Raw genomic sequence first — 25,976 nt, forward strand, 5'->3', positions numbered from 1 at the left:
AAAATTACAATGCTTTCTGATGGAGGCAAAAGACGGATGAAGGCAGAAGACAGAAATGCCCGTCTTCGAAGATTTCGGTGCACATACAAGATTCTCAAGTGGTCAAAACATAATCCGGACGCTATGGCGTGTAAACCTCAAAATATAACAATGCTCGAACCACGCCCTCACACCTTACTTTTGAAATTCAGGCATCCGCTACGAAGGCCCGCAAAAAGGAAAAACAGAACTATGATGAAGGCCACACAGGGGAGCATGGCAGCTTGCTCTTTTGCGGCAGTCATTTTTGCGAAAAGACACTCCAATATAGCACGCGTGAGGCACATACGCACACTGACAAGTCAAAAGAAAAAGAAAAAGGAACCCTGTTTCATTGTGTCGGTGGACCATACATCTTGGACCTCCGTGCTGTGGCGTCCAAGCTGTGAAGCACATTTGACTACAAAGCAGCATTAACATACTCCTTTCAATTGCTTCACACCACAGGCCCACAAAAATATCGAACAAGGAACCCAAGAATCATAGGACTACCATTGTCCCTCAACCTCATCGCGAACCAAGTTTTACTCCTTGAAGTCAGTCTACAAGGATTGTTTTGCCAATAGTAAAGTGCTAATGCCAACAGCTTGCCATCGTCAAGAGGGAGGAGGGGGGGGAGAGAGAGAAAGAAAGATGACAAAAGAAGAGCCTGTGCGCATTAATGTAGACCAGTCCTACATGTGAAATTAAGTCCTTTATACCTGTTGCTTTCTTTTGCACATGAACGAGACCCCAAGGGCACAATTTTCACAAACACGTAAATATACCTTTTTTTTGTATGTTAAAGCCTGATGCTCGCTGAAAGTAGAGAACGCCGACATCAAAGCATTTGACCTGAAGCTGAAACATGTTTGGGTGAACAGCGTGGTAAAGCCTGATTTCAGTGTCGGCCTGGACAGTTCAGGAACACAACTGAAGCAAAAACCGCCTCTAAAAACAACACAGAAATCTGGCCACCGACGTAAGTAAAAACAATCTTTTCCTGAAAAGTCATTAAAGCTAAAATCAATATATGTAACAATATGCGTAAACGCAGTCTAAAAAAGAGGGGGGGGGTGCATTTGTCTGAAGTAGACGTTATAAAAGGCATATCCCCCAACTCACAGCCTCCACGCCAACAGGTCGTAGCACAACAGTAACACACAACACAGAAATGTCCAAAATGTTTTCCCAGTGACAGTCCAAGCACCCTGGTGATTTTGATCATCAGTGCAAGGGCTTCTCATAACCACTCACTGAAAGAAATCTCCCACACAGCAGCATTCACACAGGGACGCACGCACACACACACACACACACGCACATATGGGCAGGCAGCTTTTGCGCTCAACAACTTTCCAAACATGCCAAAAACTGACCATTCTTGGCTCAATGCACAGATTGGCAACCCCTCCAACTGCCGCCAATAGACAAGCAAAGGAAACCCATTGGCGACAGTAAGAAGAATGCAGCAGCTGAGTGATGGGGACACAGCCTGGCCTACACTTGCAGCGCTAACATGATCTCCCCAATTTGTCAGTGCAGAATAGTTCTGGACACTTCGTGGGCAGCCTAGGATTGCTCTCTCAATAAAAATTCATTGAGGGGATGGGGAGAGAAACTGAGTTAGAGAGAGGGGGGGGGGGGGGGGGGGCGAAATGACACCTTGAGGAGACATTTAATGCAAGGAGCACAGTGAGTGCCCCAGCGGTAGATCAAATTTTGTTCAAAATAAGTGCAAAGTGCTGATTGTGGGAATGTGGCACCAAGCGGTTGAACCTTTTAAACTTCTGTAACCCTCTGTGAATCAGGAACATAGGTTATCACAGCCATACCTTGCCATCACCTGCTCCACACGCTAGCCGAGCTGAAAATGTTCCTGCCACGAGAATTTCACTCACAAATGTTGATGCGCTGAAGTTGCATTCACCGGTGCGCATCAGTTTTGGCCTGCGATGTCGTGGTAGGTCTTAGCAACTCCACTTCTTGCACCTGCTTTCGGTGCAAGCCCCCTGCTTGGCAAGGCTTGGCGTACTTCGTTAAAAATACCACACGCACTGGTGCACGACGCACAACTGGATGGAGACACCCTCCGTTCCAACTTTCATGCCGTTCCAGTTCTCAGCTAGGCTAGCCCAACAAGGGGTGCAACTGGAACGCTGCCTGCTCGCAAAAGCTGCCGCCCCAGGCACGCATGCACACCGCTACGTGGGCGGGGGGAGGAGGGTGTGGGCGGGAGGAGGAGGAGGAGGAGGAGAGGAGAGGGCCCCGGGCCCCTTCAGGACATGGAGCTGCACGGCACCCGGGGCGAGCCCATCTGGGTGAGCACGCGGTCGAGCCACTGCAGCGGCCCGTTGAGGTGCAGCTCCACCCAGCAGGGGGTGGAGGTGACCGTCTGGCGGCGGTACTCGGCACCCCACCCTTTCACAAAGCTCATGCGGATGGTGCACATGCGTGTCAGCTGGTACACCGCCTCGAAGCCGCGCGACACCGACGTCGTCAGCAGCGCCGCAAACTCCTGGTTGTTGAAGATCTTCAGGTTGCAGCCTGCACACGCCACGCACCGCAGGTCAGCAACTACATAGCCTGCAGCCCCTAGCACACTCTCTCATCACAAATCACACACCCTGGTCTCCTTTGTGTGACATTCACGGGAATATCCCTGCTCTTGAGGGTTCCACTGCCCACCCTCCAAGGGTTTCACAATCTCGGAGTTGCATTACAATAAAATTCTGTGCAATTTAATGCGTGGAGAGTAAAAGTCATTATAAGAAAAAGAAAAAAGAAATAGACCAAAGAGACAATGACCCCCTACTGTACTTCTAATAATAAAAAAAAAAACACAGATTTGGTTGCTTTGCAGGTTACAAGGTGCCAACTAGTAGCTACTTCAAAATGCCGTCACTATTTTCTCAAGATACCACACAACAGGGGGGGGGGGGGTTTACACATCATGCGGCTTGCACAAATTGAATCAGAACAGGTATTGCATATATGACAAGCCAAACAGAAGAAATTAAAGAACCCCTGCAACACTTTTCTTTGAGGTACTTTTCAAGCTTTACGTCTGTTCTTCGTGTTATGCAGAGATAGACGTGAAAAGAAGTATCAAGATCCGTGCAGAAGTAAAAGAGTTATTCCATTTTTCAATTTAAAAATACAAGCAAAGGCAAGGTTGATCTCTCTCTCTCTCTCTCTCTCTCTAAAACAGGGACTCTGCTGCTCACTTCCCACTTTAAAAAAGGGCCCATCTCCCCGCGAGGGGGACTCGAGTAAATGCGTTGCATAGGGGGTGGGTGTATTGCATTAACGTTTAGTGTTTGGGGAGTTGGTGGTAGTGAATGCGTTGTATCAGCAGCTTCTTGACGTAGTTTGAATGAGTCAAGGATATAAGGCGCGTTCGTAGCCTTTCATTCTGTGTCGGTTTTGTGGCGCAGTGGGAAGAGCACCATGTACCTCGCGTTCCGCCCACAGGTAGTGAATGCGTTGTATCAGCAGCTTCTTGACGTAGTTTGAATGAGTCAAGGATATAAGGCGCGTTCGTAGCCTTCCATTCCGTGTCGGCTTTGTGGCGCAGTGGATAGAGCACCATGTACCTTGCGTTCCGCCCGCAGGATCGTGGGATCGAAACCTGGCGCTGGTAAGTATTATTTTTTTATATAGTGTAGGGGGAGGGGTGCGGACCTGTTGTTGAGAGCGAGGAGGGTAGCGTGATGCGGGAGAGGAGGAGTGGGGGAGAGGGCGCACCTGCGCGCTGAGCTGTTGCGGACGGACATCGGACGCTACATGTGAGTTAAAGAAATGCTTTGCATTTAAAACCGGTGCGGGTGATACAACACGCGAGCCACGAGCAGACGACTGCGGCGTGGACGGGAGGCGAGGGCGTTGGTGCGGCCATGCGGCCTTGGTTGCACGCGTGCACAAAAGCATTAGTCCTCCCCCGCTGACGGTAATCCTCCCCGTGGGGTGTTTACAATAGCGGCAGGAGAGGTGCTGTCCCGAACGCACAGAACGTTTTGCCCTCTCGACGCCTGGTCTTTCTCCCTCCCTTTTATCTCCCGCTACAATCTCTTCTCTCTGTACCTTTCGTTTCCACTGGCTGCAGCTCGAGTGCCTCCAGCTTCCTTTTTTGTATTACACTTTTTGAATAAACCACGGCAATCAAGCGTTCCCTCATTTCTGATGGTGAATACTTTTGCCATTCTGCCTTTGCATTCCTCGCTTCTGAGGTCTATGCCCCGCGCTCTAGCTACCCTGTTGTCGCCTTGCCGTGTTGCCTGTGCCGCTTTCGCGTCGATTATGTTGAAGTATGTATGTTGCTCATAAAAACGCTACGCTGTGAATGCCATCTGCATGCTGATATCCGCAACCGTGGTAAGCCTAAACATCTCCGGCGGCGGGGCCAGCGGGCTGTCCGGAGCGTTTTCAAACTGCCGCCATGAAGAGCGCGCCTCGCCATTGGCGCAAGTCAGCAGGCCCCTCCCACTGGCGCACGTGTCGGGCGTCATTTTCCGAGCGAGGTAGAATCTGTTGCGGGGGCGAAATCGTCAACGCGGGCGCAATAACGCGCGCGCAACGCCGATGCACACGAATTGCATGTGGTTCGTGTGTGCATGTTGCGTCGACAATGAGTGCGCGTTCTTTCGACTCCCGCATTGACGATTCGGGCCGGCACCCCGGTGCCAGCTTCTGCCTCGGTTGCCATGAACGGCAGTGGGAGAAGCCTCACGACTTGCGCCAATGGGGAGACGTGTGCCTCATGGCGGCAATCTCGAAGCACTCGCAGCAGCTGGCTGGGCCACCTCTGCGGATATTTGGCGCAGATGGGATTTTATAGCGCAGTTTTCTCCCACACTGTGAGCTCCTTTCCCGCATGAGCAATTTAGTTTACACCTTGAGCTGCGTTTTAACAAAAGGTTACAAGCGGTTGCTGAAGCTACTTGCACTTCTTCACAGCAAGAGCCGACACCATTTTGCCGCCGCCTGTCATATGTGTGGCACTAATCCATTTTTTCTCATTTTCGGGTGACACGAATGTTTTTGCCGCCCCTTGAGATTCGTATGACCGAGATTCCACTGTACTCCTGTATTCACACCGAGAAGCTATAGCACACAGCCATGAGTGTCGGCACGATTTCGTCTTGAGGGGGACAAACCCTCCGTATTGAGTGGAGGGGGTGGGGGGAAAGGGCAATTGTGCTGGTGTGGCCTGGTGGGGGGGGGGCAAGTGCCCCTTCCCACAGCCACACACACTGACTGTAAGCAAAAGCTTTTCTTGTCTCCTTTTTCAACAACATGTGGTGGTGTTGTTGATCACGGATGAGTGGATAAGTTATTGGCCTCTAATGCATGCCCCCTCTGCGACCCAAAATTTGGATCCCAACCCAGGAACATTTTACATTATTTCTTTTCTCCTTTTGTATTAAGCTCTTTTCCCTTGTGCAATAATAATAAAAAAAAAAAAAAGGAAGTTCTGACAGAAATTAGCCAACTTATACAGGCAACCAAGCGAAAAGTATGTTTTTGAAGGTACGTTGCGCTTGCTATGAACACGGGAAAAAAACAGACTTTCAAGAAAAGTCTACGTAGACGTAGACTTTTTTTCCCGTGCCCATCTCTGTGTTCACAGCAAGCGCAACGTACCTTCAAAACCATGTTACACCAACTAGCCCAACATCAAGCTTTACTGAAAAGGATGTGCAAACTGCCCTCAATCGTGAGGTGCCACAATTGGTACCAGATGACCAAAACTATGAAGCCACCTAAATAAAATGGCTTAGATTTGACTGAATTCTAGAGTCACCACAAGTCACTCGGACATTTTTTACTAGCTTCTTGTTCATGTTTTGTAGCGAAGTTGTCCCTTCGTGCACACATTTGTTTCGGAAATGCAAAACCTCCGCCTGCAGACTACAGCAGCAGCTCTTTTGATTCTGAATAGAATACAAACTCGGATTCAGAAAGACAGCTCGTCACTGGAACAGGAGGAGCAAACATCCAGCCCTTCCGATTCTGACTCCAGCACTGTGGTGCCATCTCGCAAGCACGCGTCCAAATGGAGGAGATGGAAGGTGATTTCCTACCCAATGTGCAAGTCAAAAGCAAAATACACATTTTCAACAGTCCATACCATTTTCTCGCCATGTTCAAACATAAGCCAATGTTCAAAAATGTAGTAAGCACCTTAATCCCCCCCCAAAATATCTGAAGTGCGATCAATGGCGTTTATACAACACTAATGAGTCTGTTTTCCCCTGTCTTGCATCCCTCCATGCTCCCATCTGCTCATAGACGCCCACTGTCCCACCTTTTGCCAAGACCACTGTGTGGAACAAGCAAACTTGTGGCGCACTAACACGATGACCGCACCGTTCTCGCTCGCCATAAGCAAAGCCTGTTTTGTCTACTTCCCCGGTGACAAAGAGAGCTGCTCACCGGGAGGAATCTTGCAGACAGTGGCCGGGTGCCATCCGTACCGCTGGTTGCAGTTGGGGCTCTGGACAAAGATGCTGCTGTCGCTCAGGCACTCGGCAAACACCTCGCCTCCGATGTAGTACAGGCGCACACCACGCCCTGCGCAACGACAACAGGGGCATTTTCTTCTTCCAGCCCACACCGAGTGCAGGCCTACAAATTGCCAACTACTAGCGATTATGCACACGCAATTGGTATTTCACTTACATGACAGCAGGCTTTATTTTAACCTCAACCAAAGAGCAAATTGCAAACTGCCACGCCACATCGCATTGCGCTGAGCGCGCAACCGCAGCGAAGGCAAGCTAAACCATTGGCACACTTCTACTCAAGCTGTGAGCCAACAGACACAGTTTTATAAAACTCAACCTCAAATGCGTCTAATAAACGTTTCATAGTTAAATAGTGTAACTTGGTGACAAATACTATCACAGGTCACAGGCAAAGCTACAGCACCCCTAAATGTCTTCTACACACCCACCAACTCACACTCACTGAACACAATGCAACAAGCATGCATGTCATTCGCTCCCTGCCAGTGGAATGTTGCCCACTACTCTTTTGTAATATGTAGTGCCGCACATGAAAACAAAATAAATTAAAAGAAACAGCCACACACGCCACAAGTGCAAACAAAACACGAGCACATGGATGGAGGAATGACGACCCGCTTCTTTGACTGATCACCGCAATCCTGGCAAACTTTCCATAAAAACAGTGCATTAAAAACCCTAATTATGCGACGCTTTGGTATGCATGCAATCCGCTTCTTACGACGAACGCTGGCGGGTATAAGCCGGTGTTTTCTCAACCTTTTACGACACTTTGCCGCCTCGTCCCAACCTTTATTTCTTAACCCCTGGTTGACGCTGCTTGAGGTGCAAAGGTAAACAGTCCGCAGTGGGCCCGACCACTTGTTGAACAGTCAAGCAAGCAGGCAGGTACTGGTGGGCGGGAGCTCAGCCTTCGACGGCCCCATGCGGCAGCATAATGCCAGCGCATCAACCGTGAGAAGTCAAAGTCCCGGTGGCCGGCGAACTGTCAATTTGAAGCTCTTATCAAGCTAATGAACAGGAAAACACATGCGCAATACTCCACAGCAATGACTGAACTCCCGCTTTCCTCGCCCGCTCGATTCAAATTTCTTTTTTTAACGACGCTCCCTCTACCCTGTTCATTGTTCCAACCTTTGCGTTTCGTTCCAGCCTTTACCGCTCTTACCACTAGATCTGTTTATCAGCGTCTTTCAAAGCCGCGTTAATGCTTCGTTCCTTTCTTTCACACCTTTTTTTTTCCCCATCGCCGCCTCATCTTACCGCTCAATTTGCTTCCCCTTTCAACGCCACTAGGCTCGTTTCCATCTCCTCCCGCATTTTTTAAAAGTGCAGAGCACTTTAGGGGCTCGCCTTGTCGTCATAGCTCGCTCGCTGTAACGCTTCGATGCCAAGCGACTGGCGGAATCAGGTGCCACCGCAAGATAACGGACCTAAGTAGAGCCCAACGGCATACCGTAACGGCATCCCGCAGAGGCTTCGAAAACCAAGCGGTTTGTATAGTCATAACCGTTAAAAATTCCTGAACAGTTCTTTTTTATTTTCTAAAGAAACTTAGGGTTTCAGTTAGGGGTTTGCAAATTGTGTGAGAACGTGCAAAATGCAGTGATTGAAATAACTTCTTAGCCCACCTGTTGCGTGAGGCTGTCTATTACAGCAATATTTACCTGTACCCCAATCATTTGATGCTATCGCGCGGTCCCTCGAAAGTCGTATAATCGGGGTGCCACAGTAGCTGCACTGGGTGCAGCCACACACATTTGCACAGCAACAAATGTGCTGAAGCCATTGGTGGCTTACTTTGCTGCTGACATAAAAGAAATAGATGCAACTAACTCGGTTTTTATCTGACACTGAAACTGGCATAAGGCTTTCAAGCTGTTTTCGGCATTTTCAAGCTTTTGGTGCAGCTGTCCCACACATGATAACTCCTAAACACAACTGCATCTGTTTGTCGATGGGGGAGCAGGGATAACATGAAGCAGGACTTCGCAGCATTGTGTGGGTACTTGGTGAACAGCGACCAATGTCCTTCCAATGTGAGCTGTTTCAACCTGCTCCTCGTACAGTTCAGAACAATGGCACAACGTGGGAAGTGTCCCAGACGCACCAATGTGCTTGCGGGTCTGCTCGACGACCGAGTTGCGGTTGACGTTGGACAGCAGACCGAGGCAGAAGCGCTCCGAGCTGGAGGGGTCCGTGAAGCCGTCCACCGTCAGGGAGGGCTGCGAGGCGTGGAAGGTCTCCCCAACACGCGTGTTCAGCTCGTAGTATGAGATGGAGCACCAGAAGGCCGGCTCCGTGTACGTCACCGGCTGCACTTCTGCATGGGCAAGTTACCGCACAGATACCTTAACAGAAAATGCTACCAACGTGCTTTTGAGAGGAGGGACCGTGACTCCCCCCCCAACTCAATGCTTGCGCACATTGTGCTTACAACCCAACGGAGCCACGTTCTATCCAGCTAATGCTAGAGTTCAGTGGGATACATTTTTTTTCCCCTTTCGACACAGGTGCACCTCACTATATTTGACATCAGGCAAGCTGCATGATACCGCACCATTTCTAAAAAGGGTTTAGACATATCAAGTATCGGAAGGGTCTCACAACTGCCGTGACTTACTGAAATCCAGAAAACTGTCTCCAACAAAAATTGCCCGGAGCCACTCACTTATGCGATAGAATTGAACCAAAAACTGCAAATTTTATTCACACGAGAACATAAAAAGGAATTAACTGTTCGACTACAACAACTTCAGTGGGCATTGGTGCTCAAGGAAGCGCCCCTTTGAAGCTTGCCAAGTTTAGCAGACAAAGGCGTATTGTAGAGCACACATCAGTTCACCCATCTTTTAACTTTTCGAGTAGTACAGACACTAATCACAAGTGCCACTACCTGTAAGGCAGCCACATACATGTTTTAGAGATTATGTAACAGGTTTCACATACTCCCTGAAAATTTTAAGTACACAAAAATACTTTTTACCAAGTGTGAACATTATTATCGGGCAGGTAAATACTCCGTATCCACTTAACCTGACCAACGTGCAACAAAATAAGTACAGTTGAACATCTTTATAAGAGACACACCAGGGAGCAGTTTTTGTCTCTTGTATGAGAGGTCCCGTATAAACAGGGTACCATGTTTTCCCTTTCTGATTAATCCCTAGTTCAATGTAAACACCGTACGACTAAAATAAGCCCGAAGAAAGGTTGCTTGCTTGATTGATTGATTGTAGGGTTTAACGCGCCGACGTAACGCAGGCAATGAGGCACGCCGTAGTGAAGGGCTCCGGATTAATTTTGACCACCTGGGGATCTTTAACGTGCGCAGAAATCTCGCACACACGGGCGTTTTTGCTTTTCACCTCCATCAGAAAAGCGGCCGTTGCGGCCGGGAATCAAACCCACGCCCTCGTGCTCAGCAGCGCAACGCCTTAGCCACTGAGCCACCGCGGCGGGTCGAAGGAAGGCTACAGCATGCTGCAAATGGTCTGTTGTAATCCATGTTCTGCCACCTAAATTTATGAAGCAAGTAGTTCTGAATTCTTGTTTGCTTTATGGCTGTGTATATGTCTTTTACAACAAGTTTTTCAAGCACTCCCGCTGTGTGCGGAAGAAGCATCGCAGGTGTGGAGTCCGCAAGCCAGATGAATAGCCAGAGCGCACCGGTTCTTCCGCGGTGCACTCAGGCTGTTCATCCGGATTATGGAATCAACATCTCCAATGCTTCTTGATTGGGAGCTACGGGATCGGGAGAGCGCAATGCGCATCTCCAGTATTCTTGGCTCGCACAGACGCCTGCATGCGTGGTCATGCTCGTACGCTTGGTGGTAGACTTAAACCACTTCTGCACGTTGCATTTCTATTACCAGGTCTTCTTATCGCCGTTTAATAGCTGACTGAATCACTCTGCATTTGCTGAAGGGCGAATAGAGTCTCTCATACCCGATTGTCTGTTATAACCCACACCTCTTATAACGGGGTTCAACAGTGGAGCACTACCAGGGAGGGAAGGGGGGAAGGCCACGCATCTGTTCACTTTGTTGCAAATGGCGTTTCAAGAGGATGGTGGTCTGCCGGCCCTGCACCGTAAATCATTTCAAGTTTGCCGCGTTCCACTGCTCCACTATGAGGACCTTCTCCACGCTAGGGTGCCTGGATGCACACACTCCCCACCGCTCCCCAGCAGAGGCGAGCGTGTGCGTCCAGGCACCCAACTTCACATGCGGCCCACGCGCCACCTACTAGAATCTTTCATTACAGTTGAACGGCTTGGAATGCCGCTTGGAGTGGCACCAGCAACCGCAGGCGACGGCGTGATACAGCGAATGTAGTACTTCATTGGGCAACATCAAGCATCCATGCATGTTTTAATAAAAGAACACTGCAAATATCACCTATGAATTGATTCTGTGCAGCAGAACTGCATAATGTTTTTTTTTGTCCAACCATGTTGACAAGTATGAACAGCAACCAAACCTAGATGCTTAGGAATGGTTGTGGATATATAAACGTCTTGTTCAACATTCCTTTCACTTTGGACAGGCGGCTGAATCGAGGGACAGGCAGACATACATACAGACAAGCTAAAATTTCTGTGTTCAAGTAGCCCAAGAAAGACTTTCGACTTCAACCAGAAAGGTCAATACAAACCTGGTGAAGGGCTGGGCGAAGAAAGTAGTACGGTATCTGAAAAAGAGAGGGGTAACAAACTCAATAACAGTAATAACAGATGGCAACGGCTTTTTGCAAGGCACTCCAGCCAGCACTTGGCATCGGTAACACCACCCCCAGCAAAATAATTTGAGTCGTGCCCATCAGGCCAACCGCTTGGCGCTAAATTACATTAAACGTAATTTAGTGCCAGCGTCGTGACAGACATGTAAGCACTGGAGGATGATGTTAAAGTTGTCTGTCTGCCTGCTAGTCCTCATCCAAGTTAACCCTTTCACTGTCGGGTGTTTCTGGCCGTGACACACCCCAGTGTCAGCTTGGTTTCTGGAATATCAGGGAAGAAGCATAGCAATTCATTTGACTATGATAGTGTCCGGAACATAACACATTCAAAGGAAAGAGTTTGGGTGAGAAAGCGCCTTTCTTCCAGATATTTTCAGTTCGCCGTGCATGCTTCTGGAATGACGACCCTATTGTTTCAACATCATTATCCGACGCTGTGGAACTCACACCCCTTCCTCCCTTCCTCGGATGAGAAACTCTCAGAATGCGAATCTGAGCTTGGCTCGTACTAGGATCGGAATCGGAAGAACCATCACCCCTGTTCGCAGTTGAAGGCCCTGCACGGTCAGCCATAAGAAAGTAACCACGTGCATGAAGGGAGCACTTTCAGCAGCCCGCACAACGCACAGAAATGACGCGTTGCGATCATGAGGGCAGATGGAGATAAAAAGGGGATACAACCACCTTGTCAGCTGGAGAGAGCGACAAGTGAGGGCGCGCCGAGCGAGCGAAAGCCGCAATTGAGTCATGCTTCGGTCTATTGGAGAGGCAACAGCGCTAGGCTAGTCTGGCGCGCCATAGATGATACAGGAACAAAATAATAATAATAATAAAAAAAGAAAAAACTAGAAACCCGTTGAGGATGGAAAAACCCTTCCACCCGTACGGGATAGCCCACGGAGCGACCATGCTTCCCAGCAACGAAGGGTGGCCACGGTTGCTCCGTACTCTTCAAAATACCTTGCTAAAGAGCTTGCGAGTGAAAATACAAGCTACTAGAAAGATTCGACAGATGGTGCGAACAGTCCAGTCGCGCCAGCTTTGAGCTATGGCGTGACTTTTTGAACGCACAATGGAGAACGTACCGGTATGTTAGTGACACTACGGAGGGGAAATGCGAAAACGAACCGGTACGTCAATGACAGCAAAAGGGTTAAGCACTGAATGTTTTACTCAGTTTTCTTTTTGTTAGAGGGCTTCAAACGTGATTTTAGATTTTAAAGGAAGGAAAAAAAAAAAAAAAATGGGGAAGAAACAAGTCACAGTGCGCACACCGTGCGCAAGAAAAGGAAACAATAATGAGCCAGCCAAAGCGGAAGCATGTACATGAAGGGAAGCGCCTTGTTTGGAGATGAGAAAAAAGCCCCTCCCGCCACTCACCCATGCTGTCGGCACCATTTTGATCCGTGGTTTCTCCGTCTTCGCTCATGTAACCCGGCGGAGGTGTCTCTGCAAGGCAGAGGATGGGAACACCCTTTTGTCGCATCCTCCCCACATGGCAATTGGGCACCGAGGCACTAAAAATTCGTGCAGCCCACCTGTCAGGGGAAAAGTCTGCACGTCTAAGCTTGACGGGAAGTCTGTGTTCTCAGGCACAGAGTTGGCATAATCATCCAAGCTGGGCAGCTCGGTGGGCAGGTCCCCCGTCTGACGAGGCACCAGGATGGGGGGCAGGGCTGCAGCACCGAGAGACACCGTGCGGGTCAAGTAAGGCGTCTGCCTTTCCTTTGCACCGATACACTTTCTCGCTCCTCATTGATCGAACACAAAAGCTTAATGTGTGCAGAAGGCATTATTGGATATTGTAAGAAGGATAAATGCCAAGGTTCGGCAAGCAGTCCTGAAAATTCACTCCAAATTCACTCCATATTGGTATAGAAGACCGCTTCAGATAGATAGGCTGAAACGTGGAACCTGCAGTTTCGTGAGATGTCACTCTACAATGAGCCACACTATTTCTCATACATTCTTTTTTTATTCAGCCTATTAAATAAGTTTTTCCCCATAGGTTCATCATGACACACAATCTATAGTATTCACATCACTATCAAGCAAGCAAGGAAGGGTATCCACAGCGTATTTAAAGGGCATTTATATCCTGAATATCCTTGGGGCACATCTAATGATGCGAAGGACTCCACACTCAGATTGAGCGAGCCACTCATGTCGTACTGCAATTTCAACAAGAATGGCCGTGTGTTTTTGCAATTCCCGATTGGTTATCCACACTAAAGTGAAGCATTTCTGGTTTGGCAGCGGTATAATGCAGTTTCATACACACACACACACACACACACACAAAAAAAACCTTTGGTTGTCCCCTACTTAAAAAACTGCATCCACCTCATTTTAACAGCCATTCAAGGATGTCCTCTACATACTACCCTCGAAAACATCCAAAGATGATTTCTCACTACACATTCATTAATGGCGCAGAAAGTTCAACATTATTCGCGCATCCTCCAGACGTTTGCTTAGGCAGTTCGCCTTGGGCCAGAAACCGCACAATGCAGTATCTCGGCTAAACAGGTTGCTTGGCTAAGGAGAGAAGATTCCATTGTGGGCACAACTGATAGGGAGAGGGCTCACCGGGGGTCTCTACCCGCTGGTAGTGGTAGGGGTTGACGCAGACCTCGTCCTTCTTGAGGTGGAAGGCATAGTGGCAGTTGTCAGTGGCCCTCAGCTCGTGGTGGCTCTGCAGGTCGGGCCAGCGCCAGAGGCGGCAGTAGATGACGTGCGGCAGGCCCTTGCGGTGCGACACCTGCAGCCGGCCGTCCAGAGACCTGCCCACGGCCACCCCCCCACTGATCACCCTCAGGCATCAGTCGGCACAGGACGGGCACAGGACAGGACAAGACAATGCACACCATGCAGACTAAGCTGCAGTGACATGGGATAGATGCAACTCCGAACAGCTTGCAATGAGAATTTCTAGCCTCTCACTGCTCAGGCACAGCTCTGAGCTTCTCTTAATTAAAGGGGCCGTGAAGACAAAATGCAAGTTTGTGTTATTCGAAATACGCGGTGTTTTATAGTTCCCCCAACAAGTGTCCGGCAGCAAACGATGCTTTATTCACTGAAAATTATACATTTCAAGCCAAAATTTCCATTCCTCCGCTAAACCACGTGTTTCGCAACATCAGCGATGACGTATTCAGGGAATGTGCCTAAAACAAATGTCAGTGTGTTGACCAAGGCTGCTTTGAACAGCAAAACGTCTAAATTGTTGCCTTGTCTACTGTCTGCCTTCATAGATGGTGGAACAATACCACTCAAGGACCACCGTCCGCACTTGCCCTATCCTATCTGTGACCAAATTTGTACCTGGCTCACTTTTGTTATGGTTTATAGTAATCCTTTGTAAAACATCAAACAGGATCCCATACATGGCAATGTCGCTCACGCCAGTTGGCCAGTCAAGCATAATGCGTCTGTTGGCTGTCTTCAGCCGGCATGATGCGCGCTGTATGCGCTGGTGCTTCCATGTTTACGCATTTGTTCATAACTTTCATTGTTTATCACACCATTCTTACTGCTATAAAAAAATGTGCACTAAATTTGAATTCAAATACCTTGCTCTGCGAGCTTATAATCCCTGTTTAATTTGCATTGGCCTTTGCCGGCCTCAGCCAATCGCGAGCTGCCCATAATACGTCATGAGTTCAGCGTGGAAAAGTAGCTAAGGTGTCGCATGCCTATTCTCTGTTTTCCTCATTACACAGGCCACGTTAAAAGTGGCGACAGTGTCATCCTAACGAGGCAATCTTTCGAATGGACCAAACTTACATTTTGTCTCCATAACCCCTCCAAAAATCCTGCCCCTTTCTCATCACTTGCTCCACAACACGATTCAATCAAAAGTTCCACACATATCCCCAGCTGCCAAACAAAGACGTGCATTCTAAAACTAGCAATCCATATATGTGAGCAAAAATGTATCTTTTCAGAGCTTATAAAGCAAATAGGACAAGCAAAAACATCAGACTCGTGTGTTCGCTACAATGCACATTTTCTTTCACTACTGCTTCCTGCACTGTAACACAGCAAAAACAAAGACACACACACACACACACACACTGTAAAAGTGAAACTGATATGGCAGCTGTTCTTAAGACTCAGTTGAACAAACATTTGAGTTATAATTCTGAAATTCCCTGCCCGAAATGTCCTTGGGTCCTTTGAGCACAGTTCCACAAGAATGAATGTCTCTTCAGAGCGCCTGTTCTTTAGCTGAAGCTCTACTGTATATGCTTCTCTTCACTGTATGCAGGTTTAACATCTGGAAGCTCCACTGCGCACACACCTTTGCAATTGGCCAAGTCGGCAGTGAAGGAACTTTCGATCCAATAAAACACCGTGCAAACTAATACCCATGCTACATGAGCTTTTCGAAGGCCTTTGAGTCAAATGTCATTTGACTCAAACGACATCTTTTAGGTGCTACATGACAATTTCCAAGTGCCTTCGGTTGAAATGCCATTTGGGTCAAAGGAGCACCACCAACAACCTTTGAGGTCCTCAAAGGCCTTTTAAATGTGAACAGAAACAATTATTTACAAGTAGAACTAGGTGTTTAAAGTTAACTTGTTTTTGTTCCCTATCACTCGCTCTACGATTACAAGGTAACTTGGTACTCAACACAGGCACTGCGAAGGAAAAAAGAAAAAAGAAAGACAGGCTGTCTTGCGCATGTTTTGTGCACGCTAGTAGACTTATCAATTTTATCACTGATAATTGTTTTTTTTTTTTGCTCATTTTAACTATAAAATTAAATTTTCGTCAAGAACAAAACAGGGCAGCAGTGGTGACACCAAACCATGGCGGGCAAATGCGGAACCTTTCAACTGCCTTTGAGAATTGTCGTGTAGATCGGCGGAACTCCTTCCAGTTCGAATGGCAATTGAAATTTCGAAGGCCATTCAACTGAAATGTTCTTTCAAACACTCGTGTAGCACAAACTCTAGAAGCCTTAGCAAGCAGAACAATGTTCAAAGAACATCATGTGTTATCCCAAACTACTATTTGCCCACACTAATGCAAGAAAATTGCTAAGGCATGGCTAATCAAAAGTAACAAGATGCCAAACTGAATCACTGTTGCAACATAACACCCTATTCCTCGGGCGACGGACAGCGTACACCCACTACCTCAAGTGACAAGGCAGCAGAGACAGAGAGAACTCCTCGCTTTCTTGGCGGTGACGCGGTGGGACTCGCAACGGAAACCCACATGCTCCCGCTGAGAAACAGCATTGGTCAGGAGAGCTGCTACTTTTATTGAATGGAAATCTCCTTCATAGCTCTTCTTACTTATTTAACCTCCTGGTTTTGCATTTATCTCCTCCAGAGCAGAGCAGTCACAAAAATTGCCCTTGCTATTTCTTTCTTTGCTTTGCTGCTGGCTCCGTGGATTGAAGAGTGGAAGAAGTAGACCTCGCTTTGTCCTTTCCTCCGAGGCACGCATTCGTTTCGCGCTGTGGTTTCCTTCAACTTATCTCTCCGTCTCGTCGCGGGAATGCCCCGCCGCACCGCGTGAAGACTGCCATGTTTTCTACCCTGAATCACCATCAGCGGTGGTCACCATGAAAATTGTTCGTCTGAACCGAAGAGTATGTGCAAGGCTGTTCGTCTTACGCTCATTTTCTTTTCCTTGGGTGTATGGATAACCAAAGAAACATTCTCACATTCGGCATGAGCGAGAATTCGTCTCAAGTGAGTTTGTCTTAACTGTATTTTCATGTTATTTCACTGTATTTTCATGTTATGCAACGTCTTCTTTGGCTGCTGCTAAATGGCATTACTCGTCCATGCTGGCGGTGGTACCGCTATGCGAGAAGGCATGCCAGGGCTGCGGGCAAGCAGCTGGTTCCATGCCAATATTCACGCGGCCTAAAAAGGACAACATGGTTTTCTTCAACAATGCGTCGATGGTGACCACAGGTCCCATGAAGGAACATCTTGCTTAGTGGTCGGGAGCAGCAAAGGTCATTGGAGTTTGTGAAAGCACGATTGATTTTACTGAAACTGATTTATTGATCATGGGGTTTAACTTGCTGACACGCACAGGTGACTAGTAGTGCCATAGGGGAGGGTTCTGGATTAATTTATTGAAACTGACCAAAGCGCTTGGTATGTGGCAGCGTCGTATAGGTTGCATTCATTGGTGTGGCATGCGCGCCAGTATGTGTGTCGGGGGACCCTCATGGCGGCGCCCGCATGAGGCCGTCCCGTTGAGCTCAAAAGCACTACCGAGATGTTAACTTCTGTTTTGGACGACAAGAAGAGTGAAGTCGTCAGCACAAATCAGCTGATTGCCAGCTGCTGTGTTTTGGTATCGGCCACAGCTGCCGGCAAACGCTTCCACTTCGACCGTTCTGCCACTCGCCGATAGATGTCGCCAGTCTCCCAGCTAATAATGTGCACATTTTTACGCTGCTATGCTACCGCCGTATCTAAGTAGACATGCGCGTGAACTTCACAATTTCTTTGGAAGCATTATTTGGCTTTTGTACTGAACTCAGACTTTGCCGTGGGCAATGTGTGGGCGCACCTGTCTATACGCCTCGAGCGCGGCCTGTAGGGGCGCCACTGAAATCCCTCTAGCGGCCCGTTTCGAAAGCAGCCGCGGGAGTCTCCGTCCCGCTCCTCACTGTCCCCACTGCTTTTGCGGCACGTTCAAGGCTGTGATTTACTGTTTGTGGGCGTTGGAAATCCATGTGTATGTGGAGCAGTCACTCTGTTCGCAAATGGGGTGTGTTTACGAGAGTGCAATAAGTGTGGTATATTCGGTCTGTATAAGCGCCAGGTGTACGTCACAGGACAGAATCACGGAACCGGCGTGCCCATGGAGCTGGTTGTAGTTACACTGCCCTGAAATTTACTAGCAGTGCCTCCGTAACCACCGTCTCCTGAGATGTTCATGCAACGGCTATACACTAAGATGTAAATCGGTTTTGTGAGCTTACATAATTAGCGGAGCACTCATACCTGACAGAACGCCAGTTATGTTTGCCAATATCATACCTCAGATATTCATCACCACCATTTACAAGGCAGTGTGTGTTAAGTTTGGGAATATTCAACGAAAGTACGATGAATAATGCAGAATTATACTCCGGGATCAGCACACGACGAAGAGTCGTTTTGTCGTGAGGTGAGCGCCCGCAAACATTCATCTGCTACATATATCCTCTGCGAGCAGCGCGCAGACTGGCTTAGAATATAATCGGCGTCCGCGACTAAACGCTTTTTCAAAATATCGTCGTATGGCACAGGGAGCCTGCAGAATAAGGGAGAAACTGAAATCAGAGGGCCTTATCACATACCACACTCTTCCAACGACAACTTTCATCGCTTGTGAACTGCCTGTCCCTTGAATACTTCCAAAAATGCGTCCGCCGAACGATTCGCTGTTCGTTGAATTTGAAAACCAAAAGGAAAGCGAACGCGAGCTTTGTGTGTGGGATTACTAAAACGTTCATTGCTTGATTTCGCTCCGCATTTGTACACAGCCCCCCCCCCCCCCCCCTTGCCTACGTCTCGCACAATAGCGGTGCATTTCGCGTATAGTTGGTCTGGTGAGCCCTACCTGGCTTAATTTTCGACGAACGTCTTTAGCATGTCAGAAGCTGCACTGTTTTTTTTTTTTTTTTTTTCATTTCCTTCAGAGCCGTTCTGTTTCTTTCGGACTTGCACATCATTTTTTCCCGTGGTTTCATTAACTTCCCTTGGTTCTTGCTGTAAGGCATGTGTGGGCACATATTTCACGACGCACAGCCTTGGAATATACTTAACATTTTCGCATGGTTTATATTCTTATAAAAGGCGTAACTTATTGTCTGGGATTGGGTAATCGCATGCCCGAAACATATTTTTCTGGGACGTATATATCGAAACGAAGCCGCATTCGTTGTGTACGCTGCAAAACGAAGCCAACCTCGTACTGTGCCAGTATCAGGTCTAAACGAGGCGACAGTACAATTGATTTGTGCCTGACGTAGGTGGAGGTGACAGGGGTTATATGCTGCCACCGTCGCGGACGCCCGGAAGAGCGGCGACGAAGGGCGCAGTACCGCGTCCCCGGATAGCTCTTGCAGGCGATCGCGTACTCTACACTTTACAAAGGCGCAGCTACTTTTTAAGTGACCTAAACGTACTCTTTGCTTATAGACGTCACCATAACAAGTTTTGTCGGGCGCGGAAACGCGAAAAGAAGCGAAACAGAACCAAAACACTGCACGAGCCCCTATCAGTCACGCAGCGCACATCCCGTCAACGCCGCGGAGAAGCGGCGACAGGCGGCGCAGCGATCGCGAAGCTCGAGGCGTATACCCGCACTCGCAGGCAACTGCACTGCAGCACAGGCATTTCGTGCATTGTGCCACTTTTCGCAACCGCAGCTCCATTCTCCGGTGGTGAAGCCGAATTCTCTAGGGCAGGTAGAGTGTCACCACACAATCTCGCTGCTATTATTTATGTCTGCTGTCGCCACGGCCGAGAATAGGGTGGTAAAGGTGCAGACAAAAGACGCGGGACGTTTTTGTTTTCTTTCTTTCTGCAACATGCGGATGCATGTGCAGACACGGTGGACATTGATAGATAAATAGGCTGTTGCAGTTCCCTTTTTAACGGGTGATCAACAAAAAATCTGGATCTAGCACTGTCCTCCACTTCCTCTGAAGCCCTCCGTGATCATATTTCTCCACCAGTGCTCCAGCCTTCTTTTTTGTGGCTTCTACGGCTTTCCACTGTGGCTGTTGTTTCCATCCGTGGAAGCCCAGGTCTGGTAGCGCCACCTGCCCATCCGCACCGACACTATGGAAGGCGGAAATATCATGGTTCTGGGTCACTGCCACCGCGGGCAGAGGTTTCAGTTCGGTGCACTCCAAAATGACGTGGCACACCGTCTCCTTGGCCTGGTTGCAGCTGCTGCAGGTGGTGTCAAGACCCTCTGTGAACTTGGCGCGCAGGGCGCAAGTGCAAAGCACCCCCCGCTGCGAACCTCGCAGAGGAGCCCGCTCCCTTGCAAGCTTTCATAGATAGGCTCCTTCTCAATGCCCGTCTTGTAGCCTCAGAGCCAGCTTCTCCAGCGCTGCTTGCTTCCATCGCTCTAGTTCGGTCGTCAACACCTGGTCTTGTACCTTTTGTCGCCGGTTGTGCCATGGGGGCTCGGTGAGGCGAGCCGCTGTAATGCCATTCCGCTCTCCGAGGCGTTGGGTGTGTGCCACCCACTTGGATCGCAGACATCAGTAGCCGCACTGTAGTGGGGTTCATTCAACACTGTCACACCGAGGTATTTATCCCTGGTGGTCCACTGGATTGGGTCACCCTGTAAAAGCAGTGGTGGGCCTCGGTGTCCTCAGTTGGGCGACATGACATGGTGGTGGGCTTTCTGGCACTGAAGGTAAGCCCCAGCAACCTGCCCTAGCTGGACATAATGTAGAGCACGGTCTGCAGCTCGTGTGCGTTCCCTGCCAGCAAAACAATGTCGTCAGCATAGAACAGGCCGGGCAACTTGTGGGCGCACTGCTCTCCATCCTCCATGTAACTCAGGTCAAACCTCAGCCGGCTGTTCGTGAGGCGCCTTTCCATTCCGGCCAGAAACAGCATGAACAGAAGTGGAGATAGCGGGCATTCTTGGCGCAGCCCTCAAGACACCTCTATTGGTCCTGTGAGTGAGTGCCCCCAGTGAATTACCACCTGCGTGCCAGTGTAGAGGCTGATCAGCAGCCGCAAGAGCTCGTCGGGCAGTCCAAGATCCCTGAGGGTCTCCCACAGCTTGGGGTGCTCCACAAAGTTATACGCTTGGACAATGTCCACAAAAGCAAGTAGGAGAGTGCGTTTTTCTTTCACAGCAATCTCCATTCCCTGCGTCACTACGAACAAGTTGTACTCCAAGCACCGCCCGGGTCGGAAACCATTCTGAAGCTCCCCCAGCACTTGACCTTTTTCCGTCCAGCCCATCACATGCGCACACGCGATGTGTCCCAGGTGTCTGCACCGGTCCAAGGTGACAGTAATGGGTCGGTAGCTCTTGAGCAGGCACTTGTCACCACCTTCCTTGCGGATCATCCTCATCATTGTCTTCAGTGTTGCCAAGAGAAGAAATCGCCCACTAAACTTTTGCGTGAATATTATCAATTAGGTTGCTTATATTTCCTATGCATAACCACTGCACCGCTTGCTTCCTATTTATCGTGACACAACACAGGCGCCAGCATCATGGAATCACTGCGAGGGAAATAAAGGAATACGTGTTGTTTGATTAGCGATTTCTCGGCAATTAAGGCATCTTTCGGCACCGAACCAATGCTAAAATTGCTATGGGAGGGTCAGGCTCTCGTCTGAAACCAACTTGTTAGTTCTCTTCAGTGTTTCTTTAATGCTAACTTCATTTAAGTAGTGCGCAGTCAAAGGAAACCACAGGCACAGATACAATTGCAAAATCGTGCTTATTGGTAGCAGCTTTGGTTGGAAGCAGTCAATCCCACTGACTAATCCCTCTGAACGACTTCACTCATTTTACTACGTATCTTTTAATTATTTTATGTTTATGTTAAAATCAGCATGACTGTTAATTTGATTGACAGTATTCCAAATTAACCAAACTTGTATTCCATCTTCATGGTTCCTATCAACCAAATTAGTAATATAAATTTAACAAAATATACTGGCTCCTTTAGCTTTCACTTACATTTCTCCTGTGTACTTATTAACCAGTAATTGTGAGCAATAGTGTGTTGTGTTGCATTTTTAAGTAGAGAAATAAAAATATGAAAAACAATGGCTCGTTTCAGCATACAGTGTGTTGCGACGGTAATTGGAACACTTTAAAAATTTTTCCTGAGCGAACTGCCGCTCTGTTCGCGCTCAAACTTCCCACGAAGGTCGCATTTTCTGGTCTATTTTGTTTGACACCGGCGGTACTTACCTGGACGTGCGAGCCCGAAAACCGGGTTTTCTGATCGTCTGTTAGGTGATTTCTAGGTGCATTTTCTGATCGTCTGCTGCACCATTTGGCTCCGTACGTGAATCCCAAACATGCGTTTCACTCTGCAGGTGGTTCCGTTGTTCCAACATCAACTTGCGCTGGCTCGCATGTCCAAATCAGCCGCCATTTTCCCATAGGCGAAAATCGTTTTTATTTATTTTCAGGATAAACAGGTAAGTACCGTCATTGTTCCCGGTGTCAAACAAAATAGACCAGAAAATGCGACCTTCCTGTGAAGTTTGAGCGCGAACAGAGCGGCGGTTCGCTCAGGAAGAATTTTTAAAGTGTTCCAATTATCGTCGCAACACCCTGTATATTCTTGCTGCCTGCTTGGAAGAACGGCAATTACTACGCGCAGCAAAAAGAAAAAAAAATCACGTGGGCACGGCACACACCACCCGATGCAATGCCATCTCCGGATTATTTCGTAAATCCACAACGTGGGTGATCCGCATGTATGGATACTGAAATCCGCGCCAAACTTCGATGCGGCGCACCGCTGCTCACAGCCTCCTCACTGCTAACCACCCCTCTTTTTTGAGCGCGCGGACGGCGCCAGATTGGGGCGGCGCGTCAATTCTGCACAAATATACTCAGGCGAGCACCACGCGGCCGCAGCGACAGACGATGGCGTCAAAAACAACGAAAACAGAAACCCGGCACAAACAAAAATAGAGTACGGGGAGAATAAGGGAAGCCAAAAAGAGGCAAACAACGATCTATCTGCGTGGGAAAGCCCGCTCAAGACCACGTTCACAGGAGACGTTCGGCAGACGGCGGGGGAGGGAGCAGTGCACCCTTTCTTTCCCAAACTCCGCGACTGAGCTGGGAATGATCACGTTAGGCCTAAGCTCCGCATCGCTCCCAGCGCTGGAAGCGATCAAAAACAAATCGCGAGGGGCAGCCGGCTACGGCGCATATCCACGAATGTGCGGACACAATAGAGCCGATCCGACTAGTGCATGATACCGATTGCAGAACGAGCAATGCAATGTCGCCGGCGCGGACCGCACCGTCGGTGAGGCAACACCTCTGAGCTAGCGCTGCGCGAGCACGATCACCCGAATGGCTTACCGGCTCGCATATGCAACACACGCACAGCAACCAAACTGCCCGTTTGCAATAACGGTGGCAAAGCGCAAACTGCGAACGAAGCTGGGTTACGGAGATGTCGCACTACCCGCAACCTCGCGAAGAGTCAGTCACTTGTTGATTTCGATTTTCGCGGAGATTATCCACTCGCGTACGACACCGGTGACGCTGATTCCACGAAAACGTCCGCTTACCAAACCGGAGTTGGCAGGATTTCGCCCGTAGATCAGTGTCAGGCAAGCTGGCGAAACTTTCGAACAGTCCAAATGTCGATCAAGAGAGCGAACATGCAAGCGCAGCTCTCGTCTGCACGTTGCTGTGCGAAAACCCGGTGGGGGAGAGGTGGCAGAGGCTTACCGCAAAGGCCTATCAACGGCGCGGCTTCGGCTCTGAATTTCCACGCCCGCTGCTGATGTCAGCCGCTGTTACAAGGGCTAGAACGCGGTTCAAGGGCTCCGTCGGGGGCTGCCACACACCGGCTGGAACTCCCGCGTCCACAACACCTCTCACGCACGTTTCCACGCCGCGAACCGCGAGCCGATTGCACCCGCGTGAAAGCGCTCGCGAGTTAGGCTTGACGGCAACACAAAGCAGCCCGCAGGCGGCATGTGCTTGCCCTCGCCCAAACGCAGAGATTAGGGGAGAGGGGGACAGGCGATGCGTTCGCAGCAGCAGCAGCGACTGCCGAAACGACCCGACCAAATTCCTGGATTGCCAGAATGAGGTCGTGCGAAGGCATGCGACCATTAACCAGCAATTACGGGGGTCTCGTTCAAATAAAAAACATAATAATAAAAGGGTAATCGGTGTATAAACGAAGCGGCTACCGCCGGCAACTTCAGGTAGCGCAGCCTATTCCAGAAACATGTTTCAGTTCTGAACACAAAGTGGCTGTACTGTGTTGGAAGATGGGCCAACCGGTTCTCACGAATCAAAGGTAGCGAGCGCAATTGCTAAACAACGCCACAGGGCATGGCCCGTCCTAACGGTTCCTCCCTCTGTTGTCGCGGCGCGAGGCGATCGCCCGTTTGCCCGCGGCACTTATCACGGGCTCATTTGATAAGAGCGTAAAGCATCAATAAATTCTGCGAGCTCTTCTAAATAACTGAATCCCTGCGCTAGAAAACTTGGTTACATTATGCGACGCAATCGTTTAAGCAAACAAAACACACGCTAGTTTTTTTTTTGTTTTTGTTTTTTTTCGTTTACGATTCGCGTGTCCCCACGGTAACGACAATATACATGTCACCACAACAAGGCGGTTGCACAAGACAAGTACGCAAAATCTGCGCCTGGACTGCACGAAAAACGTAGAATGACACTAGCATGTGAACACAAAACAGTTCACGGTAATACCAACCTGGGAATTGTGATGCACCCAGTGTGGACGTCTTGAGTAGATATCGCCTTCTCAAGTTCGTCCATTCCTCCCGACTTCTTCAGTTTTTTCACCAAACTTTTCACAGCTTTTTCGCTCCATTTATCCTCTCCTTCACCTTTTTTCCAGCCCAACAGCCGCTTGACGACAGGAGGTGTGAAGGGCAAGATCGATATCATTTTCGCCGGATCTCAAGTGTTTTCTTCAGAACAGACGCATAACTTGTGGCGTTTACAACGCAAGTGCTTACAGCGTGCACGTTGAGCCGTGGTAGTGGTGGTAGCTTCAGCGGACTGCTGGATCACAGAGGGCCGCCAAGCATCGCTGCACTATCAGCCACTCGCACCTCTTCTACGCAGCACACGGGAATCTGTTACGTTACACAAATCGTCGCCACATGTCTCGAAGAGCTCTCCACTGCCTACAACACACAAAACTCGACGGTATGGCTGCAAATGCACCGATTACAGTAGTAGGGCAGAACAACGAACCCCATGCAAACGAACACGCACAACAACATACGCCGATACACCGACTTTCGCCTCGAGTAGCGATAACACAAATGAGCGAACAGAGGTCGCTGCCCGTTTAGCAAATGTTATGTTTTTCCAATTTCGTCTCTCGTTCCTGCTGTACCTTTTATTTTATTATGTAATAAATGTCTGCAATGAACAATTATCTTCAACTTTAGTAAAAGTGGGCGGGGTAAGTTTACGACCCACGACCGCTAGAGTGCCTTCATGCGTGCTCGTTTCGTTATCGCGCAGCGCGAGTTGTCGAGGGACGCAAAAGTGATAGCGTTGAAGTTGCAGCAGCTACACAAAAGTTCATCGAGCCATAGAGTTTCTCAATAGTGAGTTATTAGTGAGAAACTCTATGCATGGAGCACTGCTACCCGCTCGTCATCTATTTATGTGTACGAGGCTAACCGTAATGGACGCTAGTATTTATACTATCAAGAACTATAAGACAATGATAAGTAATGATAGCCTCGTGGAGTAAAGAATACTCCACGAGGCTACGTGAAGTACTCGGAACAGCAAACATGGAGGAAAGAAAAGTTCTTCCTCCATGACAGCAAACCGTCATATTGATATGGCGCCCACAATCCCCTTCCCGATCAAGGAGGTTCCGATTGACCCTAAATGAGAAGTGACTAAAAATATGAACTCTGTAGCTATTCTAGTTCACTACACTGCGATTGAAAGTTGGGCTAGTTTTAAACTAGATTT

The 25,976-nt window shown here is 48.8% G+C and overlaps 1 protein-coding gene across 2 annotated transcripts; it reads right to left on the reverse strand.

Moving 5' to 3' along the window:
* Nucleotides 1-718: 718 nt before the first annotated feature.
* LOC144178240 (mothers against decapentaplegic homolog 3-like) lies at nt 719-25,310 on the reverse strand. Of its 2 annotated transcripts, none has more exons than XM_077705944.1 (8): nt 24,727-25,310; nt 13,875-14,068; nt 12,824-12,961; nt 12,666-12,734; nt 11,202-11,237; nt 8,656-8,868; nt 6,454-6,591; nt 719-2,565 (listed from the first exon to the last, which is right to left on the reverse strand). In XM_077705944.1, exons 1-8 carry the CDS (start codon nt 24,921-24,923, stop codon nt 2,297-2,299), a joined length of 1,254 nt encoding a protein of 417 aa, XP_077562070.1. In that variant the 5' UTR covers nt 24,924-25,310; the 3' UTR covers nt 719-2,296. The 2 variants fall into 2 exon arrangements, with proteins under 2 accessions (XP_077562070.1, XP_077562069.1); XM_077705943.1 differs by having other exon boundaries at nt 13,875-14,089.
* Between the last annotated feature and the right edge of the window lie 666 nt (nt 25,311-25,976).

The sequence above is a fragment of the Haemaphysalis longicornis genome, unplaced genomic scaffold (genome assembly GCF_048455015.1).
Source record: "Haemaphysalis longicornis isolate Haplotype H1 unplaced genomic scaffold, Haemaphysalis longicornis Haplotype H1 scaffold_4, whole genome shotgun sequence".
In the NCBI taxonomy this organism is placed as follows: domain Eukaryota; kingdom Metazoa; phylum Arthropoda; class Arachnida; order Ixodida; family Ixodidae; genus Haemaphysalis; species Haemaphysalis longicornis.

Bases quoted from the DNA above. Each gene is read 5' to 3' on its own strand.
- LOC144178240 (XM_077705943.1), bottom strand. From the start codon at position 24,923: ATGATATCGATCTTGCCCTTCACACCTCCTGTCGTCAAGCGGCTGTTG. The intron at 8,869-11,201 runs GTTTGTATTGAC...TTGCCCATGCAG, and splicing joins TTCGCCCAGCCCTTCACCAG to AAGTGCAGCCGGTGACGTAC. The intron at 2,566-6,453 runs GTGAGCAGCTCT...TGGCGTGTGCAG, and splicing joins TGTCTGCAAGATTCCTCCCG to GCTGCAACCTGAAGATCTTC.